The following is a 24,871-nucleotide window of genomic DNA, read 5'->3' as shown; positions in this document are numbered from 1 at the left end:
GATATAATAATAATTATGTTATTTACAAAATGAGACACCAATAAAAACTATTAACAACCTCATAAATTATATTATGACCTTCTATCCATCTATCCGCTGATATTATATAAGCAGATTCTGAATCTTAAATTTTAATAAAAGCAATAACATAATCAGATACAAATTTTCGAAAATAATCTGATACATGCTGATACCATGGTTCTAAATAGTGGCTTATGTTTTCTGGGTATAATTTTGTTCAGTTCAATGGTCTACAATGCTTAATCTCAAGAAGAAATTCATGTAGACCCCATTGAATACACACGATGTGGTCCACATTTTTTGTGACAACAAGGGATGTGTGGCTCCACCTGTGAGTTGTAAAGAGGATGAATTAGCCGCCATCAAACCCGAACTGTGCAGATGCTGTTTCAATTTCTATAGAAAGTTACGTAAGTAATGTAAAATATTATTTTATTTATCATCATTTAATCTTTGCTTGTCCACTGCTGAACATAGATATCCCTCATAATTTTCCATTTTTTTCGCTCTTGTGCTTCTTTCATCCAATTTCTATGACAACGTTTTAGATCATCAACCCAAGGTGTTGGTGGACGAGCTCTGCTTCAATAGGCATAGGCATCATCTCTTGGTCTCTATTCCAGTATCCGCTTTATTATTACTTGTCATTTGAGCGACGTGACCTGCCCAGTTCCATCTCAGTGTTGATATTCTCTCTACTGAATCAGCCACTTCTTATCTTTGTCGCAACTGGCCGTTTGGATCTTGTCTCGTGGTGAAACGCCCAGCATAGTATGCTCCATCGTCGTTTGAGAAACACGGATCTTTTGCACTGTTCTCCCTGTTATGGTCAACGTTTCCTCTCCGTAACTCAATGATGGTACAACACAGTGATTAAAGGTTTTTCTTTTTGTCAAATTGGTAATTAGTCAATTGGTCAAAAATTACCTACAAAATTCTGCAAGATGACAAAATGAGGGTGCAACTTACAACCGTCGAGGAGTACAGAAACTTAAAAAAAGTTTTCGAAACAAATAAAATTGTCTACCATACATTTGTTCTTTCAGAAGAAAAACACTTCAGAGTTGTACTAAGAAACATACACCACTCTACCCCAATCTCAGAAATAACCAATGCACTTAAGGGTCAGGGTCATCAAGTTATTAAAATTATGAATATCTACAACAGGGAAAACAAACAACCTAAAAATTTGTTTTTCGTTGACCTACAAAGACAAGAGAACAATAAGGAGATCTATAACATAACAAGACTACTAAATGCGATTGTTCGTTTTGAAACACCCAACAAGAAAACAACCATAGTTCAGTGCAAGAGATGCCAAAATTATGGACATACCAGGAACCAATGTACGTTACCTTATCGATGCGTTAAGTGTGCGGGTAATCATGATTATCGTACATGCACAAAGGAAAAAGAAGGCGGAAAACCAGCTACGTGCACTTTATGTGGTGGTGAGCACCCGGCTAATTATAAAAAATATCAGGTTTACATAGAAATACTAAACAAGAGATATCCTCAGAAAAATGAAATTGCTTACCAACAAAGCAATAATCTATTAACACAGATAACAGCACAAGCTCCTACCCAACAAGCATTTCAAATCAGTAGCGATGAGGTAACAAGGGGAAGACCTACCTACGCCCAAATTACCGGAAATCAACAAAATGTACAAAATCTGTCAAACAATAACAACGAGTCCAACAACAGCTATCTTCTCAACATAATCTCCAATCTGCAAAAAACTATAGAAGAACAACAAAAAACAATATCACTGTTAACTCAAGAAATCCGACAAATTAGAGAAGAACTTATTTCTAGAAAATGTTGACACAACTTTTAAGAATAGCACAATGGAACGCAAATGGAATAGTCAAACATAAATATGAGATTGAATACTTTCATACACATGAACAATATCGATATTTTGTTGATTTCAGAATCACACTTATTTAACAGTGCTCAGTTGAAAATAACAAACTTTAACATATATAATGCAGGACATTCAGATGCTGAGAGAAATCCAAGAGGTGGAGCAACAGTAATAATCAGGCAGAACATGAAACATTATGAATTGCCCAAATTTGAACAAGATTTTATGCAAGCAGCAAGTATCGTAATAGAAGATTGGGTAGGGCCACTTGCGATATCGGCCGTTTATTGTCCTCCGAGATACAGGCCAAATAAAGAAGATTTTGTAAATCTGTTCAAAACACTGGGAAACCGATTCTTGGCTGGAGGTGATTATAACGCAAAACATACTAGTTGGGGTTCCAGACTTTCACCTCCAGGAAGGGGAAGAATTTTATATTCAGTTGTACAAGAACTGAATTTAAGCCACCTCTCTACATATCAACCCACATACTGGCCCAGTGATCCAAATAGAGTACCAGATCTACTCGACTTTTTCATTGTAAAAGGTATCTCAGACGAGCACTTAAATATAGTATCCAGCGATGATTTAAATTCTGACCACACCCCAATTATTGCATCCATATCAACCATACCTCAAGAAAAGGAGGCGACATGCGACACCGCATCTGATCTCCAAAAAAACTGACTGGGAATATTTTAAATCAATACTAGATCAAAATATAAATCTACAAATACCACTGAAAACACCAAATGATATTGAATTAGCAGTTGAATATTTTACTAAGTTGGTTCAACAAGCAGCATGGGAAGCTACGCCCCATGAGACTAAAAACAAAAGGCACCTAAGACAATGCCCACAAATCATTAGAACTGAAATACTAGAAAAGCGGAGGATTAGAAAAAGGTGGCAAATAACGAGACACCCAGATGACAAAACCAACTACAATCGAAAATATCGACAACTAAAAGAATTAATACAAAATCTTAAAAATGAATATTTTCAAAGTTATATGCAGAATTTAACACCAACTGCGGATTCCGACTATTCTTTATGGAAGGCCACAAAAAATTTGAAAAATCCAAAACAACAAATCCCGCCTATCAGGCATGATAACAAATCGTTACGAACAAACCAGGAAAAGGCAAAAGCATTTGCAAACTATTTCGAAGAAGTATTTCAGCCTTTACCTGCAGATGAAAATAATATCGATGAAAGAATACATGAATTTTTAGGTAGTATATATCAAATGTCTCCACCTCCCAAACTAACAACACCCAAAGAAGTAGCGCAAATTATTAAATACGAAATTCGTACCAAAAAAGCACCTGGACACGATCTCCTTACTGGCGAGATAATAAAAAAACTACCAAAAAAAGGGATTACAATGATAACACAACTAATAAATGCGACTATAAGGCTAGGATATTTTCCAGCACAATGGAAGTTAGCAGCCATTATACTAATACAAAAACCAGGAAAACCGTCTAAAGAGGTAAAATCATACAGACCAATAAGCTTGTTACCTGTTATGTCTAAAATTGCGGAGAGAATTATAAAAGAAAGATTATTAATAGAAATAGATGAACACAAACTAGTCCCATCGCATCAATTTGGATTTCGCCTTAAACACTCGACCATTGAACAAGTGCACAGAGTCGTTGATATGATACAAACTACATTTCGGGAAAAGAGCTACCGCAATGCTGTATTTCTGGATATAAGTCAAGCTTTCGACAAGGTTTGGCACCCCGGATTGCTTTATAAACTAAAGAAAAACCTATCTCATCCACTCTACATCTTGCTCAAATCTTATCTTGAAGAAAGGCACTTCCAAATAAGACATAATGACTTTATAACAGACATTCATCCTATAAAAGCTGGTGTGCCCCAAGGAAGTATACTTGGTCCCATACTTTACACTTTTTTTACAGCTGACTTTCCAACCGATGACCATCACCTAACAGCTACACTTGCAGATGACACTGCAATTATGGTGAAAGACAAAAATCCCGAAATTGCGACTTGCGAAAGAAAGATTACACAAAACACATAAGTGGGCTTGTAGATGGAGAATAAAAATAAACGACCAAAAATCAGCCGATGTAACTTTTACAAAACTCCACGGTGACACACCATCAATATATTACAACAACCACTTAATACCAAAAAAAGATAGTGCCAAGTACTTGGGATTACATCTAGACACAAGGCTAACTTGGAAAACACATATCTGGAATAAACGTAAACAACTAGGAATTGTACTTAAAAAACACTACTGGCTACTTGGAAGTAACTCACCTCTATCATTAAAAAATAAACTCCTGATCTACAGTTCCATCATAAAGCCTATTTGGACATAGGGCGTGAAACTTTGGGGTACATCATCTCACAGCAACATTGCGATCTTAGAACGATTCCAGTCAAAGACATTAAGAACTATAGCGACTGCCCCTTGGTTTATCTCAAACCAGGTCATCTACAGTGATCTAAAAATTCCTGCAGTGAAACAAGTGATCGCGCAGTATAGTGATAAATATCTAAAGCGTCTTGAAGTGCACTCCAACAATCTTGTAATCGGTCTCCTTGACAACAGTGTACAAAACAACAGACTAAATATTCGTAGTCCACTGGATTTACCCTATAGACAATAGACAACAAGTAAAAGTTTAGAATAAGTTTAGATTAAGTAGTGAAGTAAATAGATATAAGTCATACCAATGTATATCCAGAAACATTCAACCAATAGAGTTATAGCCACTGGGCGATCACTCTTAATGTTTCAAATTCTGTTCAACAAAAATGCTTAGTGTTTATAGTTTGAAATAAACAGATGGCGTTTGTAACAATAAAAAAAAAGTCAATTGGTTAAAGTCATTTAGGTGTGTCGGATGATTTGAGAATATGGTTCAGCTTGCCAAAGGCTCCCCAAGTCAGTCATATACAATGGAGAAGCTCAACTGTTTAGTTACGTTTTCCTATGCGAATCTCATGACATAGGTATTTATAGGCCATTACCTGGTCTATGGATCTTGTCGCTACGCATACAGAGTGTCCAGAAAGTCTCCCGACAAACGAAGAAGGGAGATTTTTAGATAATTTTAAGACAATTTAACCCAATTCACCTAGTCTGAAAATAATTTCTAAGGGAGCTAGAGCTCTTTGAAGATGGCGTGTTGGAATTAGCTTTTTTTTTAATATCTCCAGAACAGTCCTATTTAGAAAAACGAAAACTGGTACACTTATTTATCTTCCGGAGATAAATCAACTACGTCAATTACGAATTTCTAGTACCGCTCATAGGCGCCCGTTCTGGGTAGGGCAACGATTATTTTATCGTATAACTTTTTTGTCTTATCTTCTAAGCATTTTTTATACTGAATTATTAAATTCCAAGGTATTCTAGTAATAAAACATACTCTTGCTTTAAGTCGTAAGGATGCATCGTTTTCTAGAAAAATCGTTTTGAAAATTGTTCGTTTGTTGAATTTGAAAAAAAAAATTCAGAAAAAAACTATTTAGAAAAACGAAAACTGGTACGTTTATTTATCTTCCAGAAATAAATCGATTTCCTCAGTTGCGAAATTCTAGTATCGGTCATATGCGTCCCTTTTTTGTAGGTAAACGGTTATTTTATCGCATAACTTTTTTGTCTTAAATTTTTAAGCATTTTTGACACTTGATGATTAAATTATGCGGTATTCTAGTACTAAAAGTTACTATTGCTTTAAGTCGGTAAAATACACGATCTTTTTTTGAAAAAAAATTTCAAATTTTTTTCAAATTCAATAAACGAAAAATTTTCAAATCGATTTTTCTAGAAAACGCTGTATTCTATCGCCTTAAAGATAGAGTACCTTTTAGTACAAGACTTCCTCTGAATTTAATAATCCAGTGTCAAAAATGCTTAGAAGTTAAAGATAAAAAAGTTATGCCATAAAATAACCGTTGCCCTACCCAGAACGGGAGCCTATGACCGGTACTAGAAATTCGTAATTAACGTAGTTGATTTATCTCTGGAAGATAAATAAGTGTAACAGTTTTCGTTTTTCTAAATAGGACTGTTCTGGAGATATTTAAGAAAAACTAATTACAAGACGCCATCTTCAAAGAGCTCTAGCTCCTCCAGGAAGCATTTTTGAAATACGTAAATTGAGTTAAATTGTCTTAAAATTATCTGAATATTCTTCGGCCTTCGTTTGTCGGGAGAGTTTCTGGACAACCTGTATATCTTCGCTGACTACAAGATTTGTCATCATCTTCAGAGACTAGTTAACAGAATAGCGACATATAGCCAAGAATACGGTCTAACAATGAACATCAAGAAGACAAAATTTATGAGAATATCCAAAACTCAAAGAAATAACGAGAACCTCCTCTTAAACGGAACCAACGTGGAACGAGTAGACCAATTTGCATATCCTGGAACAATGATCAACTCCACAAACGATTACTTCCAGCAGATTAAAATTAGAATAGAAAAGGCTAGAGCGAATTTTAACAAAATGAGAAAAGTGCTCTGCACAAGAGATCTAAGGTTAGAGCTAAGAGTAAGGTTGGCTAGGTGCTACGTTTTCTCAACTCTGTTTTACGGAATGGAAGCTTGGAACTTGAATGCGGCATCAACGAAAAAACTGGAATCATTCGAGATATGGGTATATAGAAGAATTCTAAAAATATCATGGACAGAACACGTCACAAATAAAGAGGTTCTTAGAAAGATCAATAAAGGAATGGAAGTCTTAAATACAATCAAAACCAGAAAATTGGAATATCTCGCACATATTACACGTGCAGAAAGATACAACTTGCTCCAACTCATTATACAGGGAAAGATTCAAGGAAAAAGAAGCATAGGGAGACGCAGAATATCGTGGCCGCGTAACCTGAGAGAATGAAACGGATGTACATAAAACGAACTTTTTAGAGCAGCCGTCTCCAAAGTTCGAATAGCTATGATGATTGCCGACCTCCGTCGCGGAGATGGCACTTAAAGAAGAATAAAAACTATAGTATAGAATAGTATATGGCTTAACACCTAATGTGGGGTTTCGCCGCTTTCGCTTTCTAGATCCATTTTACGGGGTGGATCAGTCCCCATGATCATTGTATTTGTTCACTAATATGTCTCCATTTCTTCCGGTCTATTGCCTTTTTTTTTCCATTTTGTGATTCCTGTCCCTCTTAGGTCCTCATCTACTTCAGCGAACCATTTCGATCTGGTTCGACCACGTCTCCTTTTTCCTCCTGGTTGCCATAATATTATAGCTTTTGATATTGATTCTGGTAATTGTCTCCATGACCCAGCCATTTGGTTCTTTGTACTTTCATTTTCTTTAGTATATCTTCTCCATTGAATTCTTCTAAAATTTCTTTATTCGTTCTCCGTCTATACTCTTGTTTTTCGATTCCCACTGAACCCAGTATTGTCCTTATTATCTTTCGTCCATTTGTCCTTAATTTCTCTTCTTCTTTTTTTGTCATCGCCGAAAGATGTGGAGTAACAATGCGGTATCAAATCTGATACAACCTGTATAATTTTGCAGTGATCTCCCCACCTATACCTGTTTTAACATTATATCTATATATCGGAAAGTATTTCCATTTTAGTACCATTTATAAATAAGTTATTTGATATACTGCCTTGAAGCGAAACGAAAACAATGTCATCAGTGCCGGCAAAAATTGTTTTGTTATTGTTTACCGTAATTGTTTTGATTACACAAATAAAATCACAAGATGATTTCAACGTAAGAAATAGAGACCCTGAATATTGCCGCCGTTTATGTTCTTCAGCGTTTTTTGCTTGTCAACCAACCAATTGCAAGAAGGGTCAAATAGAAGGATATAAACCTGAACTTTGTAGATGCTGCACGGAGTGTTACACAAAATTAAGTAAGTTGTTAGTCTAGTCACTTTTTTATACCACCATTTCTACATTCTTTCGTACATGATGTTTCTTAAAATAGATTAATTTAAAAAAAAAATCCACAAGCAATTTAAATTCTTGTATTATCCCAAATTTTAAACATCACTCTAATTTGAATACAACGATGTAAACATTTTATAACTAGAGTCCGTCCGCTATAAATTTCACATGCGGTACGATTCATTTTCAATCAAATTAAGTCAAAACATAAATTGAAACGAACGTCGATGTGTATATACATTTTGTATATAAGTCGGAACAATGAAAGAATACCCGTGAACGAACATATCGTGGGCGTACTGGGAAAATTCACAAACTCACAAAAGAAAAGTTTTGAGAAAAACGCATTAAAACATTATTATACCTTATGGCTTACCTCTTAAAAATCGGGTACACTGGCTTTCACATTTTGGTACCTGAATATGATTTTGAAGGATGTAATGTTAACCACAGGTGGTGTGCATATAATACTCCATCTAATTTACTTACCGTTGCACGTCATCCGCGTCATAGCCCGTGACGTCACATGATACCAAACGAAATATTTAGGCGGTAGGTGTGTTCTTTTTTAGAATCACTTTGCCGAGTACACTGGCATCACAGCCACTAGACATATTTTATTATATACACGTAGAAATAATATTTAAAGATTTTTATTATTGTTAACTTTAAGAAATACACAATAATTTGTTTCATTTCATTTGTATAAATGGATTATAAAGCGTTTTTATGAAGCACATTTGTTGGGAATACACTCAAACAAAGGTGATATTTTAGAATAAATTGGTAACATTTATTTGACAGTTGCGCTGATGACACTTCATATTTGTTTATATTCTTTACTATAAGTATTTGTTTCATTATATTTACTGTTGTTATTATGTATTTTAACGTAAGATTATAACTTAATTCTTGTATTCTATTTCTAAAGTTTTTATTTATTTACATTGAATATTAATTTGTTTTGCTGTATAATCCACTTCCGCAAAAATTGTGTGATGTATTTGATTTAAAACGAATTCAAAAATTTTTTGTAATTGGACAACAATGTCAACTTAGATCTCCAACGTAGATAATGACGTGCAACGGTAAGTAAATTAGACGGATGCACTCAAAAATATTTGGAAAACGTTTTTTTATTCATGAAAACTTAAAAAAAGATTGAGTTAGTTGATTTTATTTGTCTAGTCCTGTCGCCAGGGGGGGTACAACGGCCTCCTTTATTCAGATGGACTTACCCAAGTTTTTTTCATGTATTTTGACCCGTAGAATACGAATTTTTTGGGTAACAATTGATCCGGATGTCGATAAGATTTTTATTGACCAAGAACTTGAGGAATTACATAACCGCGATCTCTCGCAAAACAAAACATTTTTTGGTATTTTTTGGGTCATTCTAAGCAAAACATGTTTTTACAATTTTTTTCGTAGGATGGCTAGTTTTCGAGATAACCACGGTTGAACTTCCAAAAAATCGAAAAATTGCAATTTTTGAACCCGAGTAACTTTTGATTAAAAAATAAAATAGCCAGTCTGCTTACCACATTTGAAAGTTTAAGTCAAATTATACCGGTTTTAATTATTTGCATTGCTAAAAATTTATTTTTTTTATTGTTTAACAAAGCTATAAACACATAGTGTTTCCCGTGCCTTTACATGCCTTTTAACGCATGCTACGTAGAAATAGCCTCGATTGCACTAGCACCTATTCTACCTACTCGTTAGATTTTAAATGAGAAATTATAGAAAACATCACTCACGCACTAAGTGTTTGTAGCTTTGTTTAACAATAACACAATAAATTTTTAGCAATGCAAATAATCAAAACCGATATAATTTAACTTGAACTTTCAAAGGCGCTAAGCAGAATTGCTATTTTATTTTTTAATCAAAAGTTATTCGGGTTTAAAAATTGCAGTTTTTCGATTTTTTGAAAGTTCAACCGCGTTTATCTCGAAAACTGAGCATCCTACGGGAAAACTTGTTAGAACATTTTTTACTTAGAATGACCCAAAAAATACAAAAAAAATGTTTTGTTTTGTGAGAAACCTCTGTTATGTAATCCTCAAGTTCTTGGTCAATAACAATCTTATCGACATCTGGATCAACTGTTACCCAAAAAATTCGTATTCTACGGGTCAAAATACATGAAAAAAACTTGGGTAAGTCCATCTGAATAAAGGAGGCCGTTGTACCCCCCCCCCCCCTGGCGACAGGACTAGTCATTCGATGTACCGATTTAAGCTCGGTGGATGACGAATTTGGAGATATACGGTTTTTCCTGTTAACACATTGATGTTTGTGGATTGAATGCTATTAAAATGTCAAAATTGAAAAAAATTAAGCTAGTGTATTTTCCCAGTACGTCCACGATATAAAACACGCTGTATTTTCCTGTCACCGTGTCACAGAAAAAATTGACCAGCGCAAGTACATGTAATAATTATTATTACATTATGTACTTGCGCTGGGAAATTTTCTTTGTGACACGGTGACAGGAAAATACAGCGTGTTTTATAATATGTTCGTTCATGGGTATTCTTTCATTTTTCCGACTGTACATACTGTATACTATATACTACACACATTGGCGTACGTTTCACTTTCTCTTTTGACTTAATTTGATTAAAAATGAATCGTACATGGGAAAAGTTAAAGCGGACGGACATATATAAGATTTAAAGAGTTTTATTGCTTATTGCATATAAAAATGTTAACTATATGTTCTGTTATATTTTTTACTTTTGTTTTCTCTCTTATCCATTTGTTTTTGTCTCTCTTATCCCAACGTGGATCCCATTTTGCGTTGAGTTATTTCTATTTTATTTATGTTGGCTTTTGTTGATATCCATATTTCTGAGCCAAAAGTTAGAAGAGGAAGGATATACTGATAAAATACACAGGTTTTTAGGTACTGTTGTACCTTTGTGTTTTTAGTATTATCTATCTTAAATTTTCAAACGCTGCCCACGCCAATCTGATTCTTCTTTGTACTTCAATTGTTTGGTTTTTTTTTTATAAGCTTTGATTAATTGGCTCAGGTGTATATATTCGTCAATAATCTCAATCTTTATGTTATTTATATTTATACTTACTCTGTCATTTGTATTTGTCATGATTTTTGTTTTACCCTTGTTCATTTTTAATCCTGTTTTCTCTGATGCTTGTATTAGTTGAGTCAGCATTGTAGCTAGTTCTACTTGGTTGGTTGTAATAAGAACATCGCAATATCTGAGGTGATTGAGTTTCTTTCCGTTTATGTTGGTACCCATGTTTTCCCGTTCCAGTTCTTTAAAGACGTCTCCCAGAGCTAAGGTGAAGAGTTTTGGGAATATTGCATCTCCTTGTCGTATGCCTCTACGGATTGCCTTGTGTTTATTTTTGTTTGTTTTATGTTCCAGTTCGACTACCATAACTACAGTTGAGTCCGCGAATCTTTACTCGTGCGTCATCATTTAAATTTTACGAAATAAGTCGATGATAAGTCGGAAATTGAAATTTACTAAACGCAACAGCAAGACACTTACTGTCACTTGCTGTTGTGTTTAGTAAATTTCAATTTCTGACTTATCATCGACTTATTTCGTATGCTTTAAATGATGACGCACGGGCAAAGATTCGCAGGCTCAACTGGGAACCAGCAAAATTGCTATAGTACCACATCAGCAACAGTTTTTAAGTATCAAAACTGATACATCCTATAAATAATTTTAAGTGATAAGTATCCGCACTTATACCTGTTCTGACGTTATAACTATATACATTATATCGCAAAGCATTTCCATTTGAGTAGCATTCATTAAAACGTTAATTCATTTAAATACTGCCTTGAAGTGAATCGAAAACGATGTCATCAGTGCCGGCAAAAATTGTTTTTTTATTGTTTACGATAATTGTTTTGATTACAAAAATAAAATCTCAAAATGATGTCCACTCAAAAAATAGAGACCCTGTGTATTGCCGCCGTTTATGTTCTTCGGCGCGTTTTGCTTGCCAACCAACCAATTGCAAAGACGGTCAGGTAGAAGGGTACAAACCCGAACTTTGTAGATGCTGCACGGAGTGTTACACCAAATTAAGTAAGTTGTTAGTTTAGCCACTTTTTTTTATACAAAAATAGAATATTTTTATAGTCGGTTCGCTAAACTCAGACACAACTGGCTGGTAATTTTAGTAAGTAATCTTGCCAATTTGGTAAAATTGGTAAAAAAATCATTACTAAATAGTTAGTAATTTTGCCAATTTTGGAAAAATTGGCCAAAAACAAAAAAATACCTACCAAAATCACTAGCCAGTTGTGTCTGAGTTTAGCGAACCGACTATAGTAACATCATGGACCCCTTCAGGCTCTACCTTATAGGTGGTGCGGAAAAGGTCAGTAATAAATTAATATTAACATAAAAATATTAGAAAATAATAATATAATTATATGAATAAAATACATAATAAAAAACCAACCAAGCTTAATAATTCGTTTTTGAACCAGGGAACCACGAACCTTGAATACTCAAGAGTATTCAAGAACCCTTTCAAATTTGGAGGGTTGTTAAACCCATATAAATTAATAAAGTTAAACAGATTTGTAGTAAAGATTGTTCGATGAAAAGCCCTCTATTAAATTGCTCTGATGTAATTTTATTGTAAAATTATCACAAAACTTATGACGCCCAAAAAGAATTTGTTTAATTTTTTTTACTTTCCATTTTACAAAACAAAGTAAAAAGAATAAAATTATACAATTTCTTTTGTTACAAATAATGCCTGATAAAATTTTTTGTGAGTTTGCTAGTTTACGAGATACAGCATGAAAACCCTTTAAAACCTTTTTCCAAGATGGCCGCTGGGGTCAAAGATGGCGGCTCCACAAACTTAAATTTAAGCTTATACTAACCTCCCCTACACATAAAAGAAATAAAACTACGTCCTCTGAAAAATGCAACCCCAAATGTAATTACTCTTCTTCTTCTACTACTTTTTATATGAACGTGTCTGTTTTTCAATGTGCCTCCAGTAAGTTGTTGTTCCATCGTTTTCTTGGTCTTCTCACTGATCGTCTTCATATTGGGGAACCGTCTCTCGCTGCCCTTACTACTCTATCTGTTGACTTTCATTTCTTTTACGATATTTTTATTTCTCCAGATTTTTTCATTCAGGACACCTTTGGCTCTGTTTGCTATATTCACTTGATCTTTTACTTCTATTTCGAGCTTACCGTAGCTAGATATTGTGGTGCCTAAATATTTAAACTCAAAACTTGTTATATTATCTGACCATCTTATTGGATTTGTTACATGTTAAATTTTCTGGCGGTTATATTAAATTGATGCAGCATACGTTGTAAGTCATCTACACTTTAGAGATTAGTATTGCATCGTCTGCATAACAGATGATTTTACGTTGTTTTTCTCCCATCTTTTTATTGTTTTGTAATTCTTTGTTTCTTTATTATATCATCCATGATTAGGCTGAACAATAAAGAACTCGGGGAATTCCCCATGTCTTTTGCCATTTTCAAATTCAACCGGGCCACTTAGTTCATATTCTACTTTTACTTTTATTGTGTTGTTCTGTTAAATATTATCGATCGTTTTAATTTTTTCTAGAGGTACCTCTCTTGAGAACAACAAATGGATAACGTCCTTTAATTTGACAACCCTGTCAAAAGCCTTCTGAAAGTCTACGAGACATTAATCTGCCGGTTTATTGTATTCTAAGAATTATGCTTGAACTTGCCTCATTATAAATATAGCGTCGGCGTATGATCTTCCCGACCTAAAACCTTGTTTTTCTGCTAATATTATAATTTTATTCAGTTTGTTTGTTATCAATTTGGTTGATAATTTTGGTTGCGTTTAATAAGTTAATTCCTCTGTAATACTCCGGGTACGATTTGTCTTCCATTTTGAAGAGTGGTATTAGGATATTTGATCTCCATCCTTGTAGTATTCTGTTTTTTATTATTATTTTTTTAAATAGATTTAATAGTTGTTAAGACTAAATACATATTTTATTCACTAAAAGGGAAGTTCCCTAGGTTGGCTGTATACCATATAGTTAAAAAACTCTAACAAGAAGTAAAACCACTTCTATGTAAATTGGTATATTTATTAAAACTTAAAAATCCCAATGGATTGAATAAAATATGTCCAATTCAGAACGTTTTCAGACCTATCGGTCCATCATCAGTGAATCTACAATAAAATAAGTAATCCCACTATTAGAATTGAAAGATGGTTGAAATTTTTTAAAAAGCTAAAAATGTGGTTAGATTACTTACGTGCATACTTGCTAAATAGCCCCAGAACCAAACAATGGTTGAATTTAAAATTCAATTTACATTATTTAAAAATAATATTCAACAGGCTAAACGCCGATGTTACAGGATATTGCCTATGGGAACATGGTGAAACCCTACCAAAACCTCAATCAACCATCTTAGGCCAACTTTGACTATAAAGTGACACTAGTGTGTATGGAACTGTTTGAAGTGACATTGACAGTAGAGAAAAAGGTAGTCGATTTTAAAGTTAATTAACCAAAAGGTCATGACCCACAACAAATGATAAAAATTTTAATATCTGAAAATGTCTAACATTTTAAATCTATTGGTTATTGAAAAGAACTTGTGATATACAAAATTAATTTAGAATATAAGATTATTTATATTGACTGTATACCATAACATTAGATTGATCAAATTGATAGAAAGAAAGTTGAGCTGCTGTCAATAATGATAAAAAGATAAAAATAGATGAAGGTGAGAGAAGAGAAAGAATCAGTATTAGTTGAAATGTTATTGTACAAAATGAATAAATTGGTAGGCAATTTAATCTAGTGTATATTGTATTGGTGGTTGTATATGTAAAAAGAAAATATTGTTATTTAAAAAAAAAAAAATAAATGCAAATTTTTGTAAATAATGGATTTGAGTTAGGATACAGTCAAATAATTAAAAGTGTGTAATATGTGAATGAAAAAGAATTGTAATTATTATGAGATGTTTTATTTTTTAATTTTATTTCAAAAGTTTTGAGAGAATTCTTGTGACAAAGTGAGGGTATGTGAAGTTAGAGATAAAGAAAAGTATGATTATAGCTGTTAAGTCCAGTTGATACACGAATGAAATTAAAATGAAAATAATATTGAAAGTGTACTGAATAAAATAAAACCAAAGTAAGAAAAAGAATATTGATATAATTTAATTGTAATGATAATGGATCTGAATGTGAGAACTGAAATTAAGTGATGTGATGTTAGTTGGAGAGGTAAAAATTTTCTTGGAAAAGTCAAAGACAAAAAGTAGAGGGCTGTGGTGTAGGGTATAAAGACAAGAATTTTAAGGGAAAGAGAGGGATAAAGAAAAGATGAGGTGTGGAATTAAACTGAACGAAGTAATGAAATGAAAAAGAAGTAAAAAGATAGTAGGGTGAATTAATGAGGTGATGGTTAATAGGGTTCAGTAGTTAATAATGTTAGTCGGGTAAAGGAGTTTGAAACAGTGAAGGATAGAAGAAATTTTGAAAAAGAAGGGAGAGAAAGTTGAAAGAGAAAGAATAGGATAAAAAGAGGAAGTTGAAAAATAGGAATTATGAGAATAATTGGCGGTGAATGGGGACAAAGTTGCGGTTAAGGGATGTTTGTCTATTGACACAGTTGGGACTCTTCTTCATGTCCTTGCCAATCTCCAAATCTTCGTATAAGTCTAAACGGAGTGTATTGTTTTGTTGAATATTGTGTATCAACTGGACACCTTCAGGAATCTTAAGTTCATGTTTATTGACTTTTAAATGGTGTGAAAAGGCAGAAGTGGTATCTCTCTTGCTGTGTTCAGCAGATCGGGTAGAAAGGGATCTGTAAGTTCTGCCGATGTAGGTGGCATCACAATCTGAACAAGAGAGTCTGTATACCCCACTCCGGTTCATATAATGGATAGGATCTTTGGTATTAGTTAAACTTTTGCTGAGAGTGTTATTAACTTTGAAAGATATTTTTATGTTGTCACAATAATTGGAAATGATATGTTTGACTCTTTCAGATAATTTGGAGTTATTGAATGGTAAGGAGGCATAGATGGGAGTAGTTGTGGATGATGTAGAGAAAGCGGATTGTTGTAGTAATTTGAGTTCTCTTTTTTGTTGAAGTTTAGTGATGATGTCTGGGTCATAACCATTGTTGACTGTAATATGTTTGATAATATTCAACTCATTGTTGAATTCAGTTACGGATAAAGGAATAGAGTTTAATCTATGTATAAAACTGCGAAAAGCAGAGAGTTTATATGATAAAGGGTGATTAGAAGTAGAATGGATAACATGATCTGTCTGTGTTGGTTTACGGTAGATACCAAAGTTGAAGTGGTCATGTAGTCTGGTAATAGATAAATCCAGAAAGTTAATGGAGTTAGAAGATTCTAGTTCCATGGTAAAGGTGATATTAGGATGGATTTGATTAATTTTGTGAAGTAAGTTGTGAGCTGAATCAGAGTTACCAGAAATGAGGACTAAAATGTCATCAACATAACGGAACCAGTGTAAGATCTCTGGATTTTTTATGATATAGTTGGATTCTAAGTGATCCATAAAAACATCAGCTAAGAAAGGGGATAAGCAACTACCCATTGCTAAACCGTCAGGTTGTTGATAAAAGTTGATATTAAAAACAAAGTAATCTTGAGATAGACAAATTTTGAGAATGTTTATAATAGACGAAGTGGTGGTGGAAGTGACAGAATTATTTAAGAGGAGTGAATTAACCAGACTAATCGATTCATTTTTTGGTACTGAAGTAAATAAATTGCTAACATCAAAAGAAAGCATAACAATATTTGGATTAAGATTGACAAGTTGAAGTTTTTCAACTAATTGGCGAGAATTCAAAACAGTAAACTGTGGGGTAAAGTTGATAAAGTTTTTAATGGTGTTAAGAATGAATTTAGATAAAATAGAAACTGGAGTGTTAATGAAGCTGACAACGGGACGAATAGGAATGTCAACTTTGTGTATCTTTGGTAAACCGTATAACCTGGGGGTGAGTGGATTTGATGGAATTTTAGTATATGGTGCTTCAAATTCAGAAAAGAATTCAGTAAATTGCTTTAAGTTGGTTTTCATCTTCGAAACAAAAGATTTAGAGGGATCAACGGGAAGAGAAGTAAAGTTATTGTTGTCTAGGAAAGAGGTGACTTTGTCAATGTATAATTGTTGGTCTAAAATAACAAGGCAGTTACCCTTATCTGCTTTGCTGAAGATGAGGTGGTGGTTTTGGATCTTATTTTTGATAGATTTGAGTGTGGAGAGAAGGGATTTAGACTTATTATATGAGAAATACATATTTTATTGTGTTGTATTAATAATAAGTGCCTTTTAATTATGTACAACTAGTCACTATTATGATATTGGAATTCCCAGCATATAATTTAAAAAATAAAATACTTTAAAGTGATATCGTTATTCACTTGTTAAGCAAATTTCATCGCAAACAGTCGTTAAATAATGACATCGCAAAAAGCTTGTACATTGTTGTTAATAGCAATAATTGCAACATATTTAAAAGAAGTACAACCTTTATTTACACAGCCTGATGGCAAGCCATGTAACGCACATTCCTGTGAAAACCTTGTGCTTACTTGTCCTGTATATTTCTGCAAAGATGACCAAATAATGACGGTAGTGCCTGAATACTGCAGATGTTGTCCATATTGCTTCAATAAATTGCGTACGTACTTTTTTTATTATTATAATATATCTTCTGAGTCATTTTTACTTTTCAGTGTCGGAACTGACACGTCATTTCACGTGTGTACAAAGTTGATATTTGTTTCTTGCTATCTGCCAATCGGTTTGCTTCTGCCATTGTTTTCCCTACATTTGAATAAGTTTTGCGATTACCGTATTCCAATCTCTAGGGCTTCCTCTATTTATTTTCTTTTGTGTCGTGGTTTCCCATATTTTCTTCACTGTGTTGTTTTCTTACTGTTTTAGTTAATACGATATGTATCCATACGTTTTCATTTTTATAAGCAAAAATCGTTGCTTGTCTTTTTTCGGTTGCGTCTGTAATTGTCCAGGCTTCAACTCTATATATCGTATGGAGTTGAATTCGTAAATTCGGGATTTGGTTGGTATTGTATTTGAGAAGACTTGGACAGGGAAAACTAAGGTCGACAAACGCTGTGGAAGATGGTTTCTTGGATTTATTCTGGATGGAAAAACCTACCTGAAATACCAGTCACACTTGTAAGGTTGGAGTTCCCAGTATATATTAATTTATAAAATAAAATACCTAAAGCGTGATACTATTATTCAGTCGCTAAGAAAATGTCATCGCAAAAAGTTGGTACGTTTTTGTTAATAGCGATAATTGTAACATGTTTAAAAGAAGTACAGCCTTTATTTACACAGCCTGATGGTAAGCCATGTAACGCAGATTACTGTGAAAACCTTGTGCTTACTTGTCCTGTATATGAATGCGAAGATGATCAAATAATGACGGCAATGCCTGAGTACTGCAGATGTTGTCCAAGTTGCTTCAATAAATTGCGTACGTACTTTTTTATTATGTGTATATAACAATATATAGTCTTTTGAGTCCCCTTTACTTTTCAGTGCCGGGACTGACATGTTTTTTCACGTGTGTACAAAATTGACCATTGTTTCTTGTTATGCGCTAATCTGCTTGCTTCTTGTATTATTTTTCCCGTCCTTTAAATGATTTTCGCGACTGCTGTATCCCAATTTTCTCTAAATCTTCCTCTATTTCTTTTCGTTTGTATCCTGGCTTCCCATATTTTCATCAACGTATTTTTTCTTACTTTTTTATTTTACACAAAAGTATGTGTCTGTTTTTGTTTTTGTCAAAAGTTTTTGCAAGTTTTCATTTTTCTAAGGAAATTTAATTAGTTGTTCATTATATTTTATCCTGCCTTTTTCCTTTTGCTTTTAATACGATCTTTTTCACTTGTTGCGATTATAATTTAATATTTCCATAATCAAGCCTGTTATACACAATTAATTTTTTAACTAATTAAGAGTGTTCATGAGATTTTCACAATGTTCGATAACACATTTCGAAGCTGGCAAGTCTTTTTTCAGTTGCATCCGTAATTGTCCATGCTTCAACTCCATATATCGCATGGAGTTGAATTCGGTAACTAGTATTGTCTTTAAAAAGACCTGGACAGGGAAAACTAAGGTCGACAAACCCTGTGGAATAACGTTTCTTGAATTTCAAATTATGGGTGGGAAAAACCTACTGGTTTCAAGTATGTACTGAAAAGCCAGTCACGATTTTAAGGTTGGAGTTACCAGTATAATACACTCACCGGCACAAAATTCCGCCACACAAAATTTTTGATTAAGTTTGACAATCTATAACTTTATTATTTGTACTCTGATTTTCAAGATTCTTGCATCAGTTTGTATTCACATCGTTTGTTATTATTCCGGTAACAAAAATTTTTTTGCTTAGATGGCATTATACGGGGGTGAAGGGAAGCGTTGTTTTTTGTCGTAACTTTAAAAAATTCTGTGGAAAAATTGGAGGGCTGATTTTATTTCATACTTCTTTTGTGTTGTCCTAAAGGTATCACTAATGTTTTGTTTTTTGAATTATCCGAATATCTCTTTTCTTGTAAGTGCTGTAAATAAAGCACTGCTTTGAAGGTTTACTTAATTATAGATATCTAACGCACTAAAATTAACAAAACAAAACAATTAAATAGCGGGAATGTCCACTTCTTGCAGCAACGACTCCTCGCCATTTCTTTAGCATCGAATAAGGATGTGTTATCCTTGCCTTGCGAATAGCCCAATATTCCTCTACCAGAGCCATAACTGTACCAAAGTTTGTGGAGGCCTAGGATGACGGCGAATAGCTTTTCTTAACTCATCCCATAAATGCTCAATAGGATTGAGATCTGAGCTGCATGCGGGCCATTCTAATCTTATCAATCCAACCTCTATTTTATGAGCCAATCAGTGTTTTTATCTACAAAAAATGGTACAGCTCTTACAAGAAAAGAGATATTCCGATAATTCAAAACACAAAATTTTAGTGATCAATATGGGATAACATGACAGGACTATGAAACAAAATCAGTTATTCCATTTTTCCACAGAACTTTTTAAAGTTAGGAGAAAATACAACGTTTCCATTCACCCCTGTATAATGTCATGCAAGCAAAATTTTTTTGTTACCGGAATAATACCAACGATGTCAATACATATACCTACGAACTGGTGCAAGAATCTTGAAAATCGGAGTACAAATAATAAAGTTATAAATTGTAAAACTTAATAAAAAATTTTGGGTGGCGGAATTTTGTGCCGGTGAGTGTATATTAATTTAGAAAATAAAATACCTAAAGTGTGATACTGTTATTCAGTCGTTAACAAAATGTCATCGCAAAAAATTTGCACGTTTCTGTTAATAGCAATAATTCTTCTTCTTCTTCATATGCCATCTGCTCTAAGAAGGTTGGCAACCATGATGGCAATTCGCACTTTCGATACCGCTGCTCTAAAGAGATCAGCAGAAGTGCAATTAAACCAAGCTCTCAAATTGTTTAACCAGGAGATGCGTCTTCTTCCGCGACTTCTTCTACCCTGTATTCTTCCTTGTATTATTAATTGTAACAAGATATAAAGCTCGCCCCTCATAACATGTCCCAGATATTGCAGTTTTCTTACTTTAATTGTATTTAAAACCTCTTTAAAACCTGGTGCAACCTGGTGAACAGAAGTACAGCCTTTTATTTACACATCCTGATAACAAACCATGTAACGAGCATACGTGTGATACTACTTGTCCTGCATATAAATGCGAAGATGATCAAATAATGCAGGTAGTACCTAAATACTGCAAATGTTGTCCAAGTTGCTTCAATATATTATTGCGTACGTACATTTTTATTATTAAAATAAATATAAATATATTATAGTCCCTTTGAGCCCCTTTTCCCCACCCCCAGTCGGGACTGACGTCTTTGCACGTGTGTACAAATGTTGACCATCGTTTCGTGTTATGTGCTAATCTGCTTGCTTCTGCTACTAGTCAAGGGCTCATCTGTTTTGAGATGGACGTTGAGAGGTGACTCAAATTTTTTTGCAGATATTGCTTAAAAATAACTCAAATAATAATATTTGAGCTATCCTGCCACTCAAAATGGTCCGGAACATTGTTTAAATAATCAAAATGTCAAAATATGAAGGAAAAATTCGATTTTTTTATTGGTTTTTTGAATATAACTTTAAAACTGTTCATTTCTGAGAAAAGTTGTACTGACATAAAAGTTGCGTAATTAAATTTAATATAATATAGGATTGGTTAAAAATTTAAACAATGGTCACCCTTGTTGCAAAATAGCAATATTTGCGAAAAAAAAAACCATACAAAAACAAGTATTGGCATTTTACGTTTTTCAACCATTTATGCTACACTTGGGACGTTCATATTTTACCCAGAAAAACTTTATGATATAGTAAAACAACACTGTAAATTTAATTAAAATCGGTTTAATAGATTTTGCAAAATAAATTTTGAAATCCAGCTTTCGCAAAAAAAATTCATTTTTTTTAAATGTTGCAGGACTGAAAATAAAGCAGTTAGTAAGTTGAATTTTTGTTTGCTGATAGAAGTGTACTGTACCTTTCATTTACAATTTGCAAAATTAAAATCGAATAATTACCACGGCGTCAGGAAATTTTTTAAATAAACATTAATTGTTGGTGCTGCGTGCAGGACAGCGGTGTTCCATTCACACAAGTTGATTTCCATCAAAATTTCTTCTAATCTTTATTTAATATATTATTTTCTTACTCTATACTTTGTTGTATTTTAATATTTTAATTCCACAAAAATCAAACTAATTTTATTATTGTTTGTGAAATATTGTTTAAACAATTGCATATGTTTAAAAATAATCAACTTTTATTCTCTAAGTTAAAATATATGAACAAAGAAAGTTTTTGCTAAAAAAAGTGTTATTTCAAAAGATAGAGTATGTGTTTTTATTTTGCAATAAACAAATTTATTTATTTATATCGAAATGTAATAAAAATTAAAATGTATCAATCATTATCAAAGGTCACTGAAATGCCCAATCAGAGCAAACTATCCGCTGTCCTGCGCGTAGCACCAATAATTAATGTTTATTAAAAACATTCCTGACGCCGTAGCAGTTAATCGATTTTAATTTTGCAAATTGCAAATAAAAGGTACAGTACACTTCTATATGCAAAAAAAATTTCAACTTGCTATTCGGCTTTATTTTCAGTCCTGTAACAATTTAAAAAAACGAATTTTTTTTGCGAATGCTGGATTGTAAAATTTATTTTGCAAAATCTATTGAACAGATCTTAATGAAATTTACAATATTATTTTACTGTATCATAAAGTTTTTCTGGGTGAAATATGAAGGTCCTAAGTGTAGCATAAATGGTTAAAAAAACGTAAAATGCGAATACTTGTTTTTGTATAGTTTTTTCGAAATTATTGCTATTTTGCAACAAGGGTGACTATTTTTTAAACTTTTAACCAGTTTTATATTATAGGAAATTTCATTATGCAACTTTTATGTTAGTACAACTTTTCTCGGAAATGTATACTTTTAAAGTTATAATCAAAAAACCAAGAAAAAAATCGAATTTTTCCTTCATTTTTTGACATTTTGATTATTTAAACAATGTTCCGGACCTATTTGAGAGAGAGGATAACTTAAATATTGTTATTTGAGTTATTTTCAAGCAATTTCTGGAAAAAAATTTGACCCACCTCTCAACGTCCAAATGTATTAATATTTTTACAGATCCGCCCTGGTCTATACTGTTTTTCCCTTTCTTTGAATGATATTCGCGACTGCTGTATCCCAATCTTCTCTAGGTCTTCCTCTATTTCTTTTCTTTTGTACCCTGGCTTCCCATATTTTCTTCACTGTGTTTTTTTTCTTACTTTTTTAGTTTATACAATATGTCTATAAGTTCTTTTAGTTTTTATTTTTATATGCAAAAATTTGTTGCTTTAGTGATATATTTCATATTTCATCTCTTTTTCTGTCTGCTTTTAATACGATCTTTACTTGGTGCGCTGATACTTTAATATTTACATAATCAAACTTACTATACCCAATACATTTTAAATAAACGTTTTTTAATTATATGTCAAAATAAATGGCTTTTCAAAATTGCTTCCTAAATTGTTTATGATTCTGTTACTTTTATTTTCAATGGGAAACAAGCCACAATTTTACCAAAAAAATGACTTTATTAACGTTTCGACAATTAAGTCGGGTGTCGTTGTCAAAATACAAAATAATACTAAATTAAACAAAAATGTTGTAGCTTAGTAAAAAATTCTTCTAATAATTTATTTAATCTGACTCATTTATATCGGCAATTCAGACATGTATTACACATTTTAAAGTAGAAGACTTTAAAGTGATATTGCCAATATTGATGAGTTGCGTTCCTGGGACGACTTTACTAAAAGATAGTTCATTCGATTACATGAAATCAACCCCAACTCAAGAATATCCGCCAAAAAAATATCAATATCATTTTAAAGTCTTCTACCTTAAAATGTATAATACATGTCAGAATTGCCGATATAAAAAATGAGTCAGATTAAATAAATTATTAGAAGAATTTTTTACTAAGCAACAACATTTTTGTTTAATTTAGTATTATTTTTTATTTTGACAACGACACGCGACTTGGGCGTCGAAACGTTAATAAAATCATTTTTTTGGTAAAATCGTGGCTTATTTCCCATTTATAAAAATGCCACAAGGAAATAGCTTCAGAACAACATTTGTTACTTTCCTGTGCTATTTTTATATTCTTATTAACTGACCTAATACCCGTTGTCGTGTATTAGCTTATGAATAAAAAAATGACTAGAATCTTGTCTGTTTACGGAAAACAATCTTCTTCATATGCTTTCAATCGTCCAAGCACATTACCGATCATCATAGACCTTTTTACTTTGTTTGAAGTGGTTTTGAATTACTCTTGAAGTACTGAAGCCTCAGAATGCTTGACCTGCCGTGTATTACAATATCCAATGCTTTACAAAGAATTCGAGAACTTGTTGGTACTTAAGAAGACCTGGGCGGGGAAGACCAAGGTCGACAAACGTTGTGGAAGATGGTTCCTTGGACTTCAAAACATGGGTGGGAAAAACCTACTGGTTTCAAATACTGAAAAACCAGTCACACTTGTAAGGTTGGAGTTCCCGGTATATATTAATTTAGAAAATAAAATACCTAAAAGGTGATAATATTATTCAGTCGTTAACAAAATGTCAATGCAAAAAGTTTGCACGTTTTTGTTATTAGCAATAATTACAACATGTTTAAAAGAAGTACAGCCTTTATTTACACAGCCTGATAACGAGCCATGTAACGCGCATTCCTGTGATAACCTTGAACTTACTTGTCCTCCTTTATATCACTGCGAAGATGATCAAATAATGACGGTAGTGCCTGAATACTGTAAATGTTGTCCAAGCTGCTTCAATAAATTAAGTACGTATTTTTTATTATATGTATATAATAGTCTTTTGAGTCCCTTTTACTTTTCAGTGTCTGGACTGACACGTTTTTTAACGTGTGTACAAAGTTGACCATTGTTCCTTGTTATGTGCTAATCTGCTTGCTTCTCTATTTATTGCCTCTATTTATTTTCTGTTATATCCTGGCTCGGTAATAATATAGTTTTTCATTCTGTGTTTAAATTTTTCAAACATATTTATTAGTTTTTTGAGGATTTGCAAAAAATTAATGCATTTAAAAAGCATTGGTTCGAAATTTTGCGCCTACGCTGTTAAGAAGCAAGTTAAAAAATATAAGCTGCCTCGCAAAATTAACCGGACGCGTAAAATTACAGTGTTTTCTCCTTTTATCTTTGTTGAATTGCCCTGTAGGTATATTAATTGAATATAATATTTATAAATATTATATCAATTGTCTTTATCCATTTGTTTTTGAAAAGTTTGTGTCATTTTTTTGTCAAAGAAGATCTGTTAAGGCGCTCTCGAAAAATAGACTATTTACTTGT

At 33.0% G+C, this 24,871-nt stretch overlaps 1 protein-coding gene across 6 annotated transcripts in view; it reads left to right on the top strand.

The window, feature by feature from the left end:
• Positions 1–24,871, top strand: part of LOC114330563 (fungal protease inhibitor-1) — a 63,105-nt gene that overhangs the window by 27,390 nt on the left and 10,844 nt on the right. Inside the window, exon 1 of one of the 6 annotated variants that reach the window (XM_028279946.2) lies at positions 7,547–7,786. The exons of 1 other annotated variant lie outside the window; for it this stretch is intronic. In XM_028279946.2, the coding sequence (XP_028135747.1) occupies positions 7,555–7,786 (232 nt within the window). In that variant the 5' untranslated portion in view covers positions 7,547–7,554. Of the gene's footprint in view, positions 1–7,546; positions 7,787–11,569; positions 11,900–17,262; positions 17,535–18,125; positions 18,360–24,090; positions 24,340–24,871 lie in introns of those variants that run through there. 4 more of the 6 variants (XM_028279945.2, XM_028279948.2, XM_028279950.2 and 1 more) reach the window with 4 other exon arrangements.

The sequence above is a fragment of the Diabrotica virgifera genome, chromosome 1, assembly GCF_917563875.1.
Source record: "Diabrotica virgifera virgifera chromosome 1, PGI_DIABVI_V3a".
In the NCBI taxonomy this organism is placed as follows: Eukaryota; Metazoa; Arthropoda; class Insecta; order Coleoptera; family Chrysomelidae; genus Diabrotica; species Diabrotica virgifera.
The sequence above is the reverse complement of the archived record's forward strand: the minus strand, read 5'-3'. Positions and strand labels throughout refer to the sequence as shown.